Source organism: Paramacrobiotus metropolitanus, unplaced genomic scaffold (assembly GCF_019649055.1).
Source record: "Paramacrobiotus metropolitanus isolate TYO unplaced genomic scaffold, Prichtersi_v1.0 Parri_scaffold0000333, whole genome shotgun sequence".
Lineage (NCBI taxonomy): Eukaryota > Metazoa > Tardigrada > Eutardigrada > Parachela > Macrobiotidae > Paramacrobiotus > Paramacrobiotus metropolitanus.
The window spans coordinates 1-18,871 of NW_026570553.1; the positions used below are offsets into that span (position 1 = coordinate 1).

The window sequence follows — 18,871 nt, forward strand, 5'->3', positions numbered from 1 at the left end:
CTTGCGTTGCTCGCCGAATCTTGCTTTGTGTACTTGCTAATAAACTCATGCGATGACCTTGTGTTGTTTCGTAATCGCCATGGGATGATCGTGCATCTCCCATCATTGTCACCCTGTAAACGGTAGTCAGCTTCCGGTCAGCATCGCTGCCGACCGTGCCAGCCTTTCCCGCACTAACAGCCGACAGATCGTGGTAAGGTGGATTAACCAACCCACTAGAACAGCAGTCAAACCGGCTGCTGTGTCAGAGTAGAAGGCTCTGCCCTCAGGACAGCCGCCCCATCCGCCGCCTACCTGGTTGTCTCAAGCTCAAGCACAAAAATCTTGATCTCAGCCAACAACGGCGATGGCACAGTGGCTGTGCTACGTGGATCACACACTCGGTAGCCAGCGGTTCGATTCCGCTCCGTCGCCATTTTTCAGAATTTCCTCAACAGGAAATTCTTTCAGACTTCATCTGGCCGCCCTCCCTTCGCTGAGATACCCACGGACAGCCGTCTTTATGGCAGCCTCTGATAGCTGTTACAATATACCAATAATCTGATGGCTAACTGAGCAAGTAGGCGTGCTTTATTTTCCGATTATAGGTAATAACAGTATGACAGTCTTCCTGTGTATAAATGAAAATAACATTTCTCTCAATTTAGACGACCTGGAGCCATTGTGTTCAGAAGTCTTGTTTCGTGATCTTCCACATTGGATCGTCAGTATGAAATCTTTTTTTACCTGGATCTGCATTTCCAGATGAAGCTCAAGCGGTACGTTGTGACGCTAGGAAGACGCGATTTTTTGTTCGACTTTTTCTATTGCTTTTTATTGCTTGAAACGTCATTTGTTTCACTAATGTTTGAACGTAACGTTTTTTTTCCGGGCACAGTCAAGTCGAAACGAAATATTTACCGTGCGCCCGCGCCCTGCCCACTAATTTATCAGCGCCGGTAAACAAATTTTAGCAGCCAGTAAATTTGAACGAGCTTGTCACAAAATTAATATTTTAAAATTTTATTGAATTCGCACAACGTACGAGTAACAAGGTAGCCGTTTCGTTACACCTTATACATCAAGATCTCATTTCATACCGATAAGTGTATATATGACTACATAAAAAGCTACCGGTGTATAGCATTTCGATGGCACCCATCCACAAATTTCATCCTGTCTTTAAACCGAATAGCGGCTTGCTCGTTTTGATGAACGCCTGAAATCTGCTTGGCCTGAAAACACCAAAAATTCAAACCGCCAACTTTGAGATGTATTGCTCCAGCAAGCGAAATATTTGCCCTTTTGTTTTCTTATGGAACGAAGCGCCCCGGGCCGGACCCCGGGCCGGAAGGTCCTTTCTTTCGAGAAAACTTAGTCATTTGTCCGTAGGTCACGCACAAAGCAGTACAGCTTTAGTTGTTTGTGAGGTTGCTTGGATGCGCTCAACAATGTGTGGCAGCTTTCGACCGAGCCGAAGCAAAGGTCCTTTATATTCAGGGAAAGGGGATTTCGTCAGTCGCAATAATGATTTTGAAACATAAAATAAGGAAACAACTTTCAAAAACTTATTTGATAACAAGCACATAATAAAAGTTAAAGGGGACCAAGAATATAATCATGAGTAATAAGAAATAAGAATTTTGATGAACATATGTTTTTATAAGTTATTGAATCTTTGTTTCCCAGTTTTGTCTTTTCGACGTGCATGACCGATGGACAAAAAAAGCCCTGTTTTCTTGAACATAGAAGACCGCTGCTTCGTTTTGGTCGATTAACTTGCGATACCGTAATAGAAACTGATTCTAAAAAAACCGAGATAAACTACGCGCGACACCACAGCTAACGGCACTGTGCTACGCACAGTGCCCAAACATTTTTTATGGTAGCACGACAACTCTATGACCTTCATTTCGCTGACCGACAATTTGATGACCGACCTGTTGCTGACTACCACAACTTGCTGACCGACAAATCGCTGACCGACAGTTCCCTTTCCTACAAAGTGGCTAACCGCCATCTTGCTGAAACAAATTTGCTGAACGACAGCTTACTTGTCGGTCAACGAAATGTCGGTAGTCGACAACTCGCTGACCGACAACTTGTAGAAGACTAAAACTTGCTAACCGACAATTTGCTGACCAGTTCAACAACGCACATTAGCGATCTTTACGCGAAAACCAGAACCTTTGTTGGTTTCATAAAAAGGAAGCAGTACTATGATAGTTATAACTGAAATACAAGTAAATTTTTGCCATTTATTACGCCGCATTAAGTTCACGAGTATGTTATTGTCCCAGTCAGTATTAATTATTTATTAATAACTGTTAAAATGTTTCAATAATTACACCGGTTTCTTAGGTTTCTTAGGTTCTTAGGTTTCTTAGGTTTCTTTGATTGTTAAGTTTCTTTGGTTTCTTAGGTTTCTTAGGTTTATTAGGTTTTTTAGGTTTCTTAGGCTTCTCAGGTTTCTTAGGTTGCGTAATTTTCTTCTGTTTCATAGATTTTTTATGAAATTCACTCGTACGCGCTCGAGCGGAAAAAAGGAGAATTGGACGACTGGAATTGTCAGATCGCTGCATACGCCGGCAGCTGATCATAGCAGGAGAAGTGGTTGTGGTATCCGACATAATCACCCAAAATGAGTTTTCCAAGTGTTTAATGGGTAACAGACTACGCAAATTTGTGGTCAGCGAGTTATCGGTATTTCCATAAAACGTCGGTCAGTAAAATGTCGGTCAACAATTTAGTAAGTAAGAAAATTGTCGGGTAAACATTCTGTCAGCCAACAAAATGTCGTCAGCAAATTGTCTGTGTCAGCGAACTGTCGTTCAGCAAGATGTCGTTCAGCGATTTGTTGTTTCAACAAACTGTCGGGTCAACATTTTGTCGGTCAGCAAATAGTCGTCAGCAAGTTGTCGGTCAGCAAGATGACCGTCAGCGAGTTGTCGGTGTGCCATTTTTTATAGCGGCTGAAGCTACGGAAGGTTTTGTACTTTAAGTTTAAAACGGTTAGCCCTTATTAGCCTGCCCGTAGTGTTTTACCAATAACATTCTAAAACGAATTCGTGGTCAAAGAAATATTCAACGAAGAACGATTTAATAATTGGACCTGTGATAACTAACAAATACACCAGATATCGCCTTTTAGTTTGACCTAGCGAGCTTGACTTCAGTGATCAGCGAAGGTTTCCCAACACTAAAAAGAAATGGCAAGCCCAGATCTGCTGAAATAATGTTGATCCGAGACGCAGCCTCGTTTTGCCAGTTTACCAACCTTTGCAGTCTGTCCTCTGGTTTGGATTTTGGACTTACCGTTTTTTATCAATTGGTGACCCTCCCCGCTTTAGAAGTCCACCCCGAAATAAAGACCCACTGAGGGGTCGTTTTTGCAAAACTCCTCCTTTGAAAAGAAAGTTTTCCCCGTAATAAGACCTCATCCAAAACCCTTACGAAAAAATAGCAACGGTGGGTCACTACTTGATAATAAAGTAACCAGAACAGGTGAAAGTCTAGTCCCGGGCGAACACCCATTTCGATCACAGCCCGTCCCGAGTTCGGCCCGAGCTTCGGTCCGACATGCCCCTCGGCCTGTCATGCAGCACAATAATACTTTTTCTTCTGGATGTCGTTATGCAAGCGGCGACAAAGAGGATGTCCACATACAAATAGGCGGTATTCGCTCAGAAAACGTTTAATGCTGCGCAAATTAAATACTGACTTTCGGTAAATCCTAGTTGAAATTTTTGTTATTCTACGTCTTTTTCCATATTTAACGGCATTTGCGGGCCAGTCGATTCTCCTAGGCCGAGGTCCCTCCCAAAAGTGTTGGGCCGGAATATCACTTACCTGGCCACGCTTTTATATTTCGTTATTTTCATGGGTATTACCTAAGAAAACAAAACAATGTGTTTTCTTAGGTAACGCAGTGTGCATGTAGCTTGCAATAATCTACACCTAGGGCCCATTTCGTACCTTTCTACAAAATTGACCCGTTTGTTTTGTTCACTGTATTCCCCGTATTCGTATGCATTCACATGTATTCTGTCTGTGTTCATGCTGTATAAATGGCTCCATTATTTTGCTTTGCAAGTACGTCGGACTGTCTTCCTGTGTTTTATTACCGTATTCCCATGACATTGTATTCTACCCGCATGCTGTCCGTGTTCACAGTGTATTCTTCGGCTGCTGAGGTTTTCAACTAAAACAGTGTGGAATGCGTGGTAAATACAGGTCGAATACAATCTGACTAAATGAGGAGGCTACGGTCTATGTTAAAAAGCCAGCGAACAGCCTTTTTTGCCCGCTGAGGCTGGTTGATCAATGCAGCCTCTCTGTTGTGACTATAAATAGACTGAAGACAGCGCATTCCGGTGCTGCCAAAAAGCGCAAGCGGAGTGCTGCCTTGCTGTATCGATCGATCGCGCACATGTGTGTGTGAGTGGGTAAATCCGCTCGCATTCACTTACACACGTATGAGTGTGGCTGTCTGTGCGCGTACTAGCTGTACAAACCGGTTTTCGCTGTCTTCGCTACAACGCATACCCTAAACCCGTAGCTTCCTTTCTTGCTCGCATTGTACGTGGGAATGCGGTAAGACGGTCGAATACGTGGGAATGCTGCAGGAAGACAGCAGTCATGGAGGCGAGATAAAGGCAGGGTGTAAAATGTGGCAGTGGCACCTGCCACTGGCATGTGGCATTTCGCCACTGGCAAGCGGTAAAACATGACAATTTTCAAGAGTGCGAAACAACCAGAAATCAGTCTGCCATCAACAAAAGTAATCTATAAAACGGAATCGATTCCAATAAACATCTTTGTGCACTTACATGCCAGCGGCTAATCAACGACCTGTACCGCGCTTACCACCGAACCGGACGCTGCAGCGCCGGAAAGTAAATTTATGTACTACGAAAGTTTCTTTTACAATTTTTTATTTCTTTAATGTTCAAAATTTTTTAAATTCCCTAATTCAACAATAGATAAATTTCCTTAATTTGTTATGCTTTCTTATATTTCAACATGTTTTCTTAAATTTTCGTAATTTTTTTGTGTTAGTCGGTTTTTTGTACTTTATAAAACTTGGCAACACTGAGTATGCATCCTATACTGGATGTCTTTAGCTGGAGCCGGAAATACGGTACATGGAAAGTTGCAATTTTCTAGGATATTGCGCTTTTCCGGCCTCTGATTCGCCTCGCAGCATTTGTTTAACGACATACTACTGATGAAAACAAGCTGCAGTACGACAGAATGCTGACCAGCAATTCACTTTTCTTCAATTTTGTTGCGCGACTTGTTGCAGAAACAGTCTTGTTGAAAGGTAGTTTGCTTGTTGGTCTTGGAAAGCTAAATAAAAGATTAAGGAGCTCCAAGAAACCATACCGATAAAGTGTGACAAAGTACACAACACTGAAAAACACGTAAAATAGGTAAAGTAAATACAACCAAAGGAATTTAAGAAATTGTTGTGCTACCTAAGTCTATTTTGAGGCGCTAAGAGCGCTCATTGCGTCGCTAGGGGCGTTACAGGTCGTAGGCTGGCAGCTGAGTGTCCTTTGGTCTTATTGACCCGCGCACTAACTGCGACCGGAAGTTGGAAGTAAGAATATTCTTCTACTGGTTCCTGCAGGACTTCAAATTAGGATTCCTGGTTCGTGTTCCTGATTAGATTCTGTCGGTTTGTTTCCTGTAAGAGTTGAGTTAAAAGTTTGCTCTACCAATTGAGTCGTGGCAGGGAAGTGGTTAACCTCATACGCAAACCCGTGGAACGTGTTTGTACACGAAAGTTTCGTTTTACAATTCAATTTTCTGGATGGCTGTGAAGTCTCTCCGTATTGTAGTTAATATTTATTAATTAACCACACATCAGTACAATCGATACTGAATGATAACTGGTAATAACAACAAGTAAGAAGTATCACAATAACCATCGTTGCTATACGACAATAGGTACAGTCTATACATGTACGTACACTACAATGGCTGACCGATTTCTAATTATTTCGACATTTTTGAAAAAAAATTTTACCGCATGCCACCCCCAAAATGGCACATGCCACTGCCGGTGGCAAATGCCAGTGCCAACTGCCACCTATTACACCCTGCCCGAAATACGAGAACTAGGGAATGCTTCAGAAATACAGGCAGAATGCGGGTGGTATACGTGGGATTCGGTGGGAATACGGGCACAGTCCACAGGACCTACCAATCTTGCTGCGACTAAGGTACAGTTAGTCTTCAGCTGCATCCCATGTATTCCATCCGTATTCTGCCGGTATTCCAACTGTATTTGCTTGGTGTTTTCCACTATCTGGCTCTTAGGCATCATTGTCTTCTAGTGTGTCCCCGTATTTTCCCGTATTCCGCCCGTATTCCCCATGTATTCCTGGGTTTCTTAATTATAAAATTAAAATACGCCTTGAAGTCGAACAGAATACTTGCGGAATACGTGAAAATACCTCGGCACACTAAAGAATACTGCAGCCATACATAGGAGCTAAATACTAAAAAAACTGAAGGAGTACAGGCGGAATACGGGCTAACCGGCACAGAATACTGAAATCGTAATTGTTATAGCGGAAGCAAAGAATACAGAATAATTACAGTACGAATACAACCGGAATACTTAGAAATACATGTAATACAGTAACAAAAAAGGGGGTTGGTTTTCTAGAGTGGTACGAAATGAGCCATATCTACATCTAAATCTATATAGATTTAGATGTGCAATAGTGCTGACCGCTAACGTTTGAACAGAGTCTGCGCATTATGGCACAAACTGCTGAACAAGCCTCACACTACCGAGCACATTCGCGTTTGTGTGGAAAGCCTGGAGAGACAAACCACGGCCGACAATTATAACTGCTTCCGCATGGCCGTGCTGCTCACTCGCGCCGTCACCGCAGCGACCCGCTGTTTCACGATCACGGGCTCTCCCGACGAGTGCCAGTTATTTCTGGTTCGATTGCTGAAAGCTATGAAGGTCGCGCAGATTCACGTGCCCCTGATCGTATTGAAGGACTACATCCTGGACGGGCACTATGGATCGAGTAACTGGGAAAACAAGTTTTGTCTGCGACATTCCATGACGATGGAGGCCACACCATTTCAAGGCTGCTGTGGTCGGCTGGCGCTGTACAATTGGAAAGTTAGCCATCTGTTTGGCCGCGCCATGAATCAGGTGCTCGTCGAGGAGGGTTTGCATAAGCTGCAGTCTCTTCCGCTGCGGGAAAAGATGTTGATGCGGCCCCTGGGATGGGACCACGTGCTGGCCGTTGATCACTTGGAGGTTACGCTGCCGCGGGTCGTTCTCGACTATGGCAAAGGCGAGGCTGGGATGATGGCCAGCCGCATCATGTGCGCCGTCAACGAGCACTTTCCGCCGGTTACGGATGAGATGCACGCAAAGGTCAAGGCCGTTTATAATCGTTGGGTGCGCCAACTGGTTTATCCGGTGGAGTGGGAGCGCATTCGCAGCTATCTTTCACTGTAAGTCTGGCGCGTTTCATGCGTCAAGATGCGCAGCCATATATGCGTTCTTCATAGTAATGGCCGACGATGTACAAGCCTGTCGACAAATTGAGCATTCGTAATACAGCGAGCTTTAGAAATTTACGGGTAATGCTTAAATCTAAAATCCGTACTACGGCGCACCACGCCACACTGTTTAAACACGTAACATGCGTTTGGCTGGCTGGTGGCTTGGTGCACCCCATATATTTTAATGGGAATAACTATACCGCAAGTGCCTGGTGGAATGTGGCTAGCCAGGCTAGTTAACAGTCAGTGCAGTTAAGAAACGATCGAACCGCGGAGCGCAGTTAAGCATTGCAATAACCGTAGTGCAGTGGCTATCACTAATATTATTGTTCTGCCTGTACTTACTTTTACATGCTCAGTTGGTCGTCAGGCTTGTACATTTAGCAACAATTTGCACGAACAAGCATGAATTAATAGCAATATTCCACATTAACGTAAGATATTTTCAATATTGCCTTATAGGTTCAGCGGTTTTCACTCGGATGGCACTCCTCGATCCTGGGTGGACGTGGATCTGACACTCGGGGATACGGCCGAGCTGAGCAAAATGGCACTGTATGGGATTAACGAGATATTTATGGCTGATCAGTAGCCACTAGACCCGCACGACAATGCCGCAAACGATTGTCGCGCAACTTGACACGGCTTCACATACCGGACAGGATGGGTCCCATTGGTTCGCCTGTTCAGATATACGTTTCTGGAAGGTTCAAGAGCTCTCGTAATACTAGCATTTGCTGCAATATGACTAAGCAAGAAAAGCCCTAAAAGAGCGAAGACTACTTATCAGTTATCTGTATAACGAAGCATATTCGCATAATTTTCATTTACGTGACCTTTTAATCCATGGGAGGATTAAGTTTTTGATTTTTCTTAATGTTCAATTTTGATGGTAAAGTGGTGTGCCCACACTTGCACCTTGTGTTATTTTCATGGTTATTTTCTTTAAAGTTATAAACTGTTAAACTTGTTCATGTACTTGACCTTCAAAGACTTCACTCGACTCCGATGTTTTTTTTTTTATTTTCAAAAAACAAACTGCAGATTCAGGATCAGCGTAAGATTTCACTATGGCTTTCTGTCTGTATAAAGTTTGTAGCCCTAATGCCATGGATCGTCTGAGAATCACTGCCACACGTTTACAACTTGATGGACGTTTTGGACATTGTATTTATTTTGTCTTTCGAGAAATGTCAACGAGGCGTGACGGCAAAAAAAGTACTGAATTTTTCCCCAGTTGGTTTCGCTAACATTACCTATCCACCTTGGTACCACTGTGCCGCTGTACAGATACGTATCAGCGACTTTTTATTAAACAGACTGACACATACGCTTCCAGTATGCTGATTTTGTTAAGCATTAAGGGGGCGAGCCGCTTTTCAGTGGGTAAGCCGAGCCAACCTCCAACGCGATAATAAAAGTAAAAGCAAACTGATTCGACGCTGATATAAACGCTAAACGTTTATAGGACCCGGACCTGGAGTCTAATGATCAGATAAAAGCCGGGTCCTATAGAAATTAAGCAGCGCTTCTCATTGTGCCTATTTGCGCAGCCGGCGGTGCAACTTACGGATCTGCCGCGATTTTGAAAATTCTGATCTTCTTACAGTGCAAAGTAAACAACAAAATCATGCGGGTTGATTTTTTTCTTCACAGTATTTTCACCTGTGCATTCGATCACTTCCTCAAATATGTCCTCAAATATTATAATTATCACTTTGTCGTTTTTCCAAAGGAGGTATCCAGTTACGGCCAATTCCTGGCCGAGTTTTTCTTTGCTGCAGCTTTCGATGCGCAGTCTTGGAACTGACGTGTGGGAGTAGGATTACACGCTGGAGTAAGTACAGGATGCTGACTGTCCGCCTTCCACCTGCAGCACAAACGGATAATCTAGTCAATCTATGCTGTGATTTGCTGTCCTCTTTTACTAGCGGTGTATATGATGTCATAACGCGAAGTCTATATAAGTTCTTGTTACTCTTAATATCGGAATCAGTAGTCTGAGATTTACTTCTGAGACTGTTTTCTAATTACGATTTCCTAGCGTTGTGAACTGTGATGTGAATTGTATAAAGAGACAGCAATACTTGTTCCTACGGAAGTGCATAGTCGTTCCCGGATTATCGCTTAGTATACAGGTTTGCTCGTGACACAATCGTCCTAGCTCTTGCCGATCCTCACAGGACTTACGACCGGAGATTGTAGTTGGATCTTCATTAGGGATTCCCGATTCGTGTTCCTGATTCGTTTGTCTTATTTCCACCATAGTTCTTCTGTTACAGTTTGAGACAGAGTTGCCTACCGATTGAGCATTACAGGTGTGGAAGAGTAGAGATGGTTCATGGAGCCTTAAACGGCGTGAACGCTTATACACGACATGGCGCCCACCGGTGTCTTTTAATTTTCCCGATGTAACAGAAAATTATTGGTGGAAAAGTTTGATGGTAATTTATTAGTAAAGAGTGGTCCGTGCAGAAAGGCGTCGAACCGCAAAGGTGCGCCGAAGGAGGTCAGCGTTCCTGATCTGGCCTAGTTTAATTTATTTTGGCGAGCTTCCTCGCAATTGTGAGCTTCCTCACTGGTGAGCTTCCTCGCCAATTAATTTAAATTTAATTAAATTGGACCGTAGGAATAAACAGTCGAAACCTCAAAGGTCGGCTGTGTTGGATAGTTCAGTTCGGTGTGGGTAATTTCCGGGTTGTCTGCGCAAAGCAGTAACCGCGGCGAATAAAGTGTAATCTGCAGTGTCAGTGAGCCTGGCCTGCAGATAGAGCAGATAGCGAGCACCAAGCCATTGTCAGTGGCTAGGTGAGATAACGATCTCCAGCAGCTGGATAAAGGCAAGCCGCTAGCGGTAGCCAGAATCAGCAGCCAGAGAGAGTTGACCGTGAAAAAGGTAAACACCGGCAAACGGTGATTGACCTGTGAGTTTAAAATTACTGCGGCACGCAAAGTGCAGCAGGCTAATTTTAGGAATTAGTTACAGTCGAAACCGCAAAGGTCGACTGCCATTTAATTATCACGGAACAATTCAAACCTTAAAGGAGGATTGGGAAGTGATTGTTATTGCACAATAGCAATAACGGTATTTGTCGGAAACAGTAGCACAATCGCTGCTGTGTGTAATATTTTATTTAACCGCAAAGGTTAAATTAAAATACAAGCAGAAATGTCGGGCGGTTCGATTCCCAGAAATCGCCCACCGCCGCGTAGAATTCCGGATCACAAAGTGATTATTGGAGCGTACGAAGGGTCGAGAGCACAGACAAAGTTCAAATTTAACCCGAAAGAAATACCGTTGAATTTAATGTACCTTGCTCTTAATGTCGAACCACCAGAAGCACAAGATGCATTCTGTGGAAAGTCATGGATTGACTACCAGGAAATTAGGCGGATCATAAATCCCAAAACAAAAATACCGGATTATTATAAGCCATGGATTGAATATGAGGGATGTATCCCAGAAGCTTACCTGGATATCACAGAGGAGCAATTTAAAATGGCTCTGCAGGATGCAATTAAATGGCAGCCAGAGTATACGGAAGACTTAGGTCGACGTAGGCTGGCAGCACAAGCAGCACATGCAGCGGCGAAAACAGCACCAAAAACGCCCAGAAAACAACCCATAAATGAACGAGTTACTCGCAGTGCTACGGAGAAATCCCCAGCCCAAGGGCCTGGTTCGTTGATTGATGAACCCATATCGGAAACTCCAAGTGTAGTGGAGAGCCAGACAGAACCCCAGTCGTCTCAGTCGGACAACAATTTGATAGCATTGTCGGGCACGGATAAAGCAGATGTATCTGAGGGATCTGAATCAAAGACAGGCAACGGCATTCGGGGTGGAACGATGACATTCCATCCAGCACAATTGAAACTCCACAGTTTTGTATCCGAAAAAGATTTTAAACAACCGGATGAGGACTTCCTGACCCAAGCTATGGAAGTAGATGAACAGCTCGCAGCGGCTGAAACGGATCAGGACGTGGGATTGATAGCACGGAAAACCATGCCAGTGTTGCTCCAGGGTCTTCGTACCTTAATTGCGTCTACAAAATCAAAAGTGGATGAGATGGGGAACACAATGTCGTTAGATGCCCGCGTTGAAGAAGAAAGAAATCAAAAACTTAGATATCAATCAGATTTCAACGAAATGCGCATCAAGTTCGAAAATGAACAAACCGAAAATGACCGGTTAAGGAATGGCATTCGTGTCGCAGACGTTAACTTAACCCGGTTGCGAGATGCTAGTAAATTAGCACAAAACGCATATGATGGGATGAAGGATGAGCGTGATGTCTTAAAGGACAGTTGGAACTACAGCTGGAAGATGCTCAGAGAGAGCTTACAGCTGCGAAAGTCACAACAGATGGCCTTAAAGCCCAAACGGTTCCAGATACGGTCAAGCATGTTATTGACTTGGACCAAAAGCTAACGAAAGCCTATAAAGATTTGAGATAAAATTTTTAGGACTGGTAATGATGACGTCACGCAGCACTTTACAGGAGAGCGAGAAAACGGTACCGCCCGCCCACGGGGGTCAGAATCGACTTCCATACGCTATCGTGTGCAGGAAACAGTGCTCTATAACCTGGCTCAGAAGGGGTGGCAGTTTGAGAATCGTACGGTGTGCTGTGGCTAGTTTTCTATAACGACCCAGTATCACATTACGTAAAGCAGTTACTTTTTGAACTCGTTTTTCTCGAAAAGTAGTTTTTGAGGCTTTAACTATCATAACCACTGGCTAGCGGTCATTTACCAGCCGATTTCAAAATTTGTTTTTGCTGTATAAACGGGTTCTTAGCAACTACTGTAAGCAGCGTTTAACTCATTCTTCAGTACCTACGTCATCTTTACCAGTCCTAAAAATTTTCTCTCATTTAAGTACTGAAAAAGATGCGCACAAAGTCACAAACAAAAAACTGACTGATGCGCAGAATTTGTGTCAAAAACTTACGAAGGAATTGGATGATGAAAAGAAACGAGCCAAAGACGCTGAAGAGTCTCTTCAACGGGATCTCACGCATGTGAGAGTCCAGCTCAATAATAAGTCTTCGGTCGGTCCAATGCATATTCCCAAGGAAAAGGATGATTTGTCCCAAAAGGAAATTGAAAGGTTGCAAAGTTTGTTGAACACTGAACGGGAAAACGTTCAAAAAACTCAAAAGGAATTAAATGATTTGAAAAGTCATAAAATGCGAGAACGCGATTCAAGCGAAGAATACAGCACAAGCTGACGCCTATGAAAAGTCCGAAAGGTGTAATCGACTGTATGAAGAGAATGCGCAATGCCGAAGAGAATGGCATGAAAAACAAGACCAACTCACCAAGATGGAAGGAGATTTAAGGCAAGCGTGTGACGAACTTCTCCAGTTTCGAAATCCGGATGTTGCTCTTGGTGGCAGTCAGAGATACTTTCAAAGGGAAGCGCCGGTAGCGACAGGAGACGTTTTACGTCCCCCCGCATTCGCGCTATTTAACCCCCAAAATTTTCCGTCATCCGTTGATCAGCCTTTAGCTACTGGCAGTAATCCGGCTAGTATTTTGCGGAGGCCTAGAGAGGAAGCACGAGTCGAATTTACAGAGACTCATTCCATGCCACGTTCATCTTCAGAAAGCCAAATCCCTAAAGAAACGGCAACTGCCAAACAGAAGAAAAATCGCTCAACAGATCTACGGCAGGAAATTCTAAAAAGAACAGCTGATGACTCTGGCCGCCCGATGCGTGGAACTGAACACAGGGATAGTTCAGATACAGAAAATGAATTAATGGATGATGTTCTACTGGATGACGAACACCGTCGCCCCAGCAGCACGGCCAGTAATGAGTCCACATCCAGAAATCCCCAGCTGGAGGAGTGGTAAATTAAACAAACACAAATTTCGGATAGAACTGCGCTCACACAGGAAAGCGTCGTTGAATTGTTAGCAAAACTGGCGGAAAAAGGAAATGATAAAGCGGAAGGCAGCATGAAACTATATACCTTCGATGATTCGCATCCAGAAAAAATCCAGAAATGGCTCATGAATGTGGAACAGTGTCAAAGTACGAATAACTGGAACGATGAGGTTACTTGCCGTAGAGTAACCGGTGCATTCACTGGAGCATCCTTCCAATGGTTTGAAAAATTCTGGAAAGACAATAAAGGCAAATCATGGTCTGATTTCTTTAAACCGGCGATTATTGCGCAATTTAACGGCTCTCTCTCTAAAGCCGATATTAGTAGAAAAATGAACAATCGCAAGCTGGACTTCTATGAGCCAGTCCGTGCTTACTTGGATAGCTTTCTCCCATGGTTTGAGGAGCTAAAAATTTCGGATGAGGAGCAGGTTGAAGCACTCTTGGAAGGTGTCCAGGAACATCGACCGGCATGGTTCCGTGAAACCTATAATGCAGCGCCTAAAAACTATACGGAATTCGAAAAGAAGCTTCAAGAGTGCGAGAAACTTTGGAAACGCATGAATAAAGATAAGAAACCGCCCGAAACCACACAGAAAAATGCGCCATCAGAGCCGAGAAGCGCTGGTAATAATAATAATAACTCGAATTACGAAGGTCGAGGCGGCCGCGGTGGCTCGTCTCAAAGAGGGAATTATTATTCGAATCGTGGAGGTCGTGGAAATTACGGGAATAATCGAGGTGGATATTCCCGCTCGTACACTGAAACAGTGATTCCACAGCAGCAGAATGCGGTGGCTCCCGTTCAGCCTGTCCTGAATGTATCCCAGCCGCAGTTTGTCCCAGTCCCGGTGTTTCAACAGCCACAATATGTTGAGCAGCAACCGGTGCAATTTGCGCAGACCTTTCCGCAGCCTATCCCCATGCAGGCTCCGATACCTGTTCCGATGCAAATGATGATTCCGATGATGCCGATTATGCAGCCGCAGTTTCAGCAACCAGTACAGAATTTTGATCCACAGTACCAACAGGATGGTCCTGCGAATAATAACAATAATTATAACGGCGGCAATAATCGTGGAAATTACCGAAATAACAATAATAATAATTATCGTGGACGCGGTGGTTATAATAACAACAATAATCGTCAGCAGAATCAAAATCAGAATTATCGGCAAAATCCACAGGCTAGTAGCCAACCTCCATTTGACGAGCGTAATATTCTAAAGGATAAATGGCGAACAAATCGTGGTGTCGAAATCTGTTTCCGCTGCCATGGTCTACATCCTGCAGCAGGTTGTACGAATCAGTTTGTACTTCCCCGACAGTATGAACCGTCTGCAGAATTGTTGGCAAGATACAACAACCCGCAGCAGCAAATCAATATGATGGAGTTGGACTTACCTGCTGGTTTGTCTTCTCCGACGCCCCAGTGTAATAAAATGGAAGTCCAGGATTTCTCGCAATATCCATTAGCGGATCACGTGTGTTTGTTGCCGACGCTCGACGCCCAAGCTTGGTATTCTGTAATCGACATAAACTATCAGAAAGTGAAGACTATGCTAGATACGGTTTCTAGCATTTCCGTTATGTCCCTCGAAATGGCGAATGACTTAAAATTGAATATTCACCGGTGCCCCGATCACATTAAGGGCAGAGTCGTTCACACGGCTTACCAGGGAAGACAGTTAATTGAGCCACTCTCTGTAGTCGTTACCATCCACGAATTTGGGATGGCCTTTGAACACGCAATACTGGTGAGTTCCACCTTCGACAGGGACCATGTTGTTTTAGGTTTAGACTTTTTAGCTACAAAACCGTTTGTCTTAGATATGAATACGATGACTTGGCTTCTCTCCCGTAGACAGCCTAATGCTCCGGCATTCTTCCGTCGCGAAACTCACCTAATGTCGGATGTCATTCGCTCACATGACTTTGATCCGCTAATCTCCCGGGAGTTAAGCCGTCTCCCTCGATACCAGCTTTAATGTTGACTGAACGAATTGGCGTGGCTAAAGAGGCAAAATTTGTGCCATATAAGTCGGCTCATTTAATTCTGGCAAAGGCAAAACCGGAAATCTGTATTCTGCACTTACAGCGAGCAAAAGAGGAATGGCCACGGTTAAATCAGCCCGTAAGTTCTCCTTCTGTACCAGTGGAGATAACACCTGTCAAAGTGGATATTAAAGAAGCAGCGCCTGTTCAGGCAGCTCCGATCAAAAAGGGATCTGATCAACGCGATGAGGAGTTTGTGCGTAGTGTGGTACAAGAAATGATCCGTCAGTACCTTTCTAAAGCAGCTTCCGTCGCTGATGAACCCGTTGAACCTATAATTAAAAAGGAAATTAAGACGGAAAAACACCCAGAACCAGGTCAAGTTCGTGGGGGAGGCGGTGAGACAATTGTACATAATATGCAGTTAAGTTCGTGGGGGAGAGAACAGGCGTCTCCTCAGCCGCCAAATAAAAAAGAAAAAGTTGTGCAGCCGTCGCCGGCAAGCAGTTCAAGTACCTCGTCTCCGGCATCGGTCAGCCCTGTGCCTAATTCTGGCTCCGGTCAAGTTCGTGGGGGTGACGATTCCTTACAACTTCCTATCCAAATTTCGTCAGTGGACGCAGTATTGAAGCAGCACCCCGCAGCAAAGTATCTCTATATGGGTGTGTTGGAGAAATCAGCGAAGGTTGTCGAATGTCTTAGCATGGATAACAAGTTGCTTAATGTCATACCGGTTGAGCGTGACCGCCGAGACGTCGATGAAATCCATGACTATCCGTCTTACATGGCACGCAATCCAGAGCTGAAGAAGTGGATGACGCCGATGGATAGGCCACAGGATAAACACTTGTTTCCCTCGGAGCAACGTTTCAGAGATCCGTAGTTTTGGCGCAAAACTCAACAGCAGTGTGTTGATAGCCGGATGTGGTACAAAATGTACAAAAAGCCGTCGCATGCTAATACGAATTTTACCAAGTACGAAATAAATCGGTTCATAATATGTGAAGGAATTCTATGTAGAGTGCCTGATCATTCTAGTGCATGTCCGAGAATCTACGTGCCACACCAATGGCAACAAAAGTTGATAGCCTGCTTTCACGAAATTTTAATCCATAAGCAAGCTTATGGCCCGTACGAGAAATTATATCCGTACTTAGTGAAATTGTTTTATTGGCCTGATTGTATAATCGAAATTGAGCGCTACAAAAAGAGTTGTGACGTTTGCCGAAATTCAGTGAATGATCGCCGGCATTTTGAAACGTTAAAGCGTACCGAACAATAACATGCACAGAAAGCTACAGGAAAACGCAAGGTTACCTTTTCTGTGGATAACCCGGCACCAGCAGGTGAATTCAAGGATGGTAGCTTTATTCCTGCGGATGGCATGAAGCCCATTAATATTGGTCCGTGTCCGGTTTCCTACGAAGATAAGCAGGCGGAGAAGCAAAGGGACTGCCACTTCTTATTTTTTTCTTAAAAAAATTTTTCTTAACTAACTTCACTCTCCCCTTCGAAATTAATTCCCAAATAATTAATAACTCACCGCAGCAAATGTGTTCAGAATTTACATCAGAAGAGGCCAGAGTGGCATATGACCTAGCCAAGGATGTTAATATTAATGAACAGTGGGAAATCTGGAATGAAATACAGAAGCAGAAAGCGTTGAGTGAGTTTGCTGTTGTCAATCCAGCGCAACCCACCGTGGGAAATTATGAGCAATCACCAGAAGGTTCGGGAAGAAGTTCGCCCAGGCGTAAAAAGTCTAGTTACAGCCGTAGAATTAGACGGGAATACGCAGAAAGAGAAGCGGCAAGTCAAATGTCTGCTGAGATAGTGCCGCCGGCACCGGCGTTACAACAACCGACGGCTAAAAACTTACCGAAACGGTCTCAGGACGTACGTGAATCCACAGATATCCCGGCATGCGTGTACACGAAGGATGTCATCGAGTTGGCGTACAGGGACGCCCATCTGAAACAAGCCCAAGCGCAAACGGAGGTTAATTCATTAGAACAGGATATCTATCGTTTTGAACCTGAACCGGGCCCAATTGACTGTTTTAAAATGGAGCTGTTCCCGGCTTCACCGGTTATAATCCAGCCCCATTCACAGGGAATTATTCGCGCAACGACGTTTATGTCCGACGAGCAATTTATGGAATTCCAGGATGAGTACCTATACACCCAGCCGTTTTTATATGAAGGGTGTATTCCTGAAACAAATAAAAATGCGGTATTACTGGATGGCGTCTTAACGCTAAATGAGTACGGTAATTGTCGAGTCTGCGTCGTTAATGTTTCTGATAAACCATTGGTTTTAAATGAGGAGACGAACCTCGGAGAAGTAGCGCTTGTAGACGCAGTCTACCAGATGGACTCTCCGGAATTCCAGGAAAGCTGCCACGAGGAGTCTTCTGGCGTTTCACCCGATAGGAAAAGTGCGTCAGTGTCGGCCCAAATAACTGAATGCACGGCTATGCAGCTACAATCGGCCGCCCCAAGTGTTGTTGATCCTGAAAGGGAAGAAACTTTCGCAAAAATTAAAGTTGGTGATATCTGTCCCAGCAAGGAGTAATTAAAGGCTATTTTTTATCAAGCAAAGTCAGTCTTACCGACTAAGGCGCGTCCTGTGGGCTGTTGTACCATTTATGAGCACTCTGTAGACACAGGTACGAGTTTGCCGGTCAGAACTCCTCCGTATCGCACGTCGTTTGAGGATCGTAAGTGGCTCCAGGCTAAAACTCAGGAGATGATTAAAGACGGTATAATCGAGCCAACAAATTCAGCATGGGGAAGTCCTATTTGCATCGTTAAAAAGAAAGATAAATCCCGGCGTTTAACCGTGGATTTCCGCAAGCTTAATGAAAGATTAATGGGCAGCAGCTACCCACTTCCCAGGATCGATGATATTCTTAATGCCCTCGATAAAGCTACGGTATTCAGTAAAATTGATTTAAAAAGTGGCTTTTGGCAAATAAAAATAAAACCGGAGGATCGCTGTAAAACAACGATGGTTGGCGAAGAATTTACGTTCCAATATAAAGTTTTACCTTTTGGGATGAAGGACGCGCCTTCTGCTTTTCAGCGCGCAATGGATTTGACGCTTGCCAACATGAAATGGAGGAATGTGCTCGTATTTATAGATGATATAATTGTCTTCAGCAAAAACCTAACTGATCATATGCGCGACTTACAGGAGCTCTTTTTGAGGCTCCAGGAATGCGGTTGGACGATCAATCCTGAAAAAAACAGAATTGTTCGTTAATTCGATTACCTTCTTGGGTCATACGGTCGATCTATTCGGAATAAGCACCGATCCGGAGAAGATCAAGGCGGTTAAGGAATTTGGTCCTATAAAAGACAAAAAGATATTCTACGGTTTTTAGGTATGGTAGGATATTATCGCCAATTTATTAAGAACTTCCAAGAGATTGCTGAACCGCTCCAAAAATTGATT

The 18,871-nt window shown here is 44.0% G+C and overlaps 1 protein-coding gene across 1 annotated transcript; it reads left to right on the forward strand.

The window, feature by feature from the left end:
- The first annotated feature begins 645 nt into the window (after nucleotides 1-645).
- LOC129602128 (uncharacterized) lies at nucleotides 646-8,196 on the forward strand. The gene is made up of 3 exons (XM_055501100.1): nucleotides 646-758; nucleotides 6,739-7,470; nucleotides 7,984-8,196. The coding sequence occupies exons 1-3, from the start codon at nucleotides 745-747 to the stop codon at nucleotides 8,111-8,113; spliced, it is 876 nt and encodes a 291-aa protein (XP_055357075.1). The 5' UTR covers nucleotides 646-744; the 3' UTR covers nucleotides 8,114-8,196.
- The last annotated feature ends 10,675 nt before the right edge of the window (nucleotides 8,197-18,871 follow it).

Bases quoted from the DNA above. Each gene is read 5' to 3' on its own strand.
- LOC129602128 (XM_055501100.1), top strand. The intron at 7,471-7,983 runs GTAAGTCTGGCG...ATTGCCTTATAG, and splicing joins ATTCGCAGCTATCTTTCACT to GTTCAGCGGTTTTCACTCGG.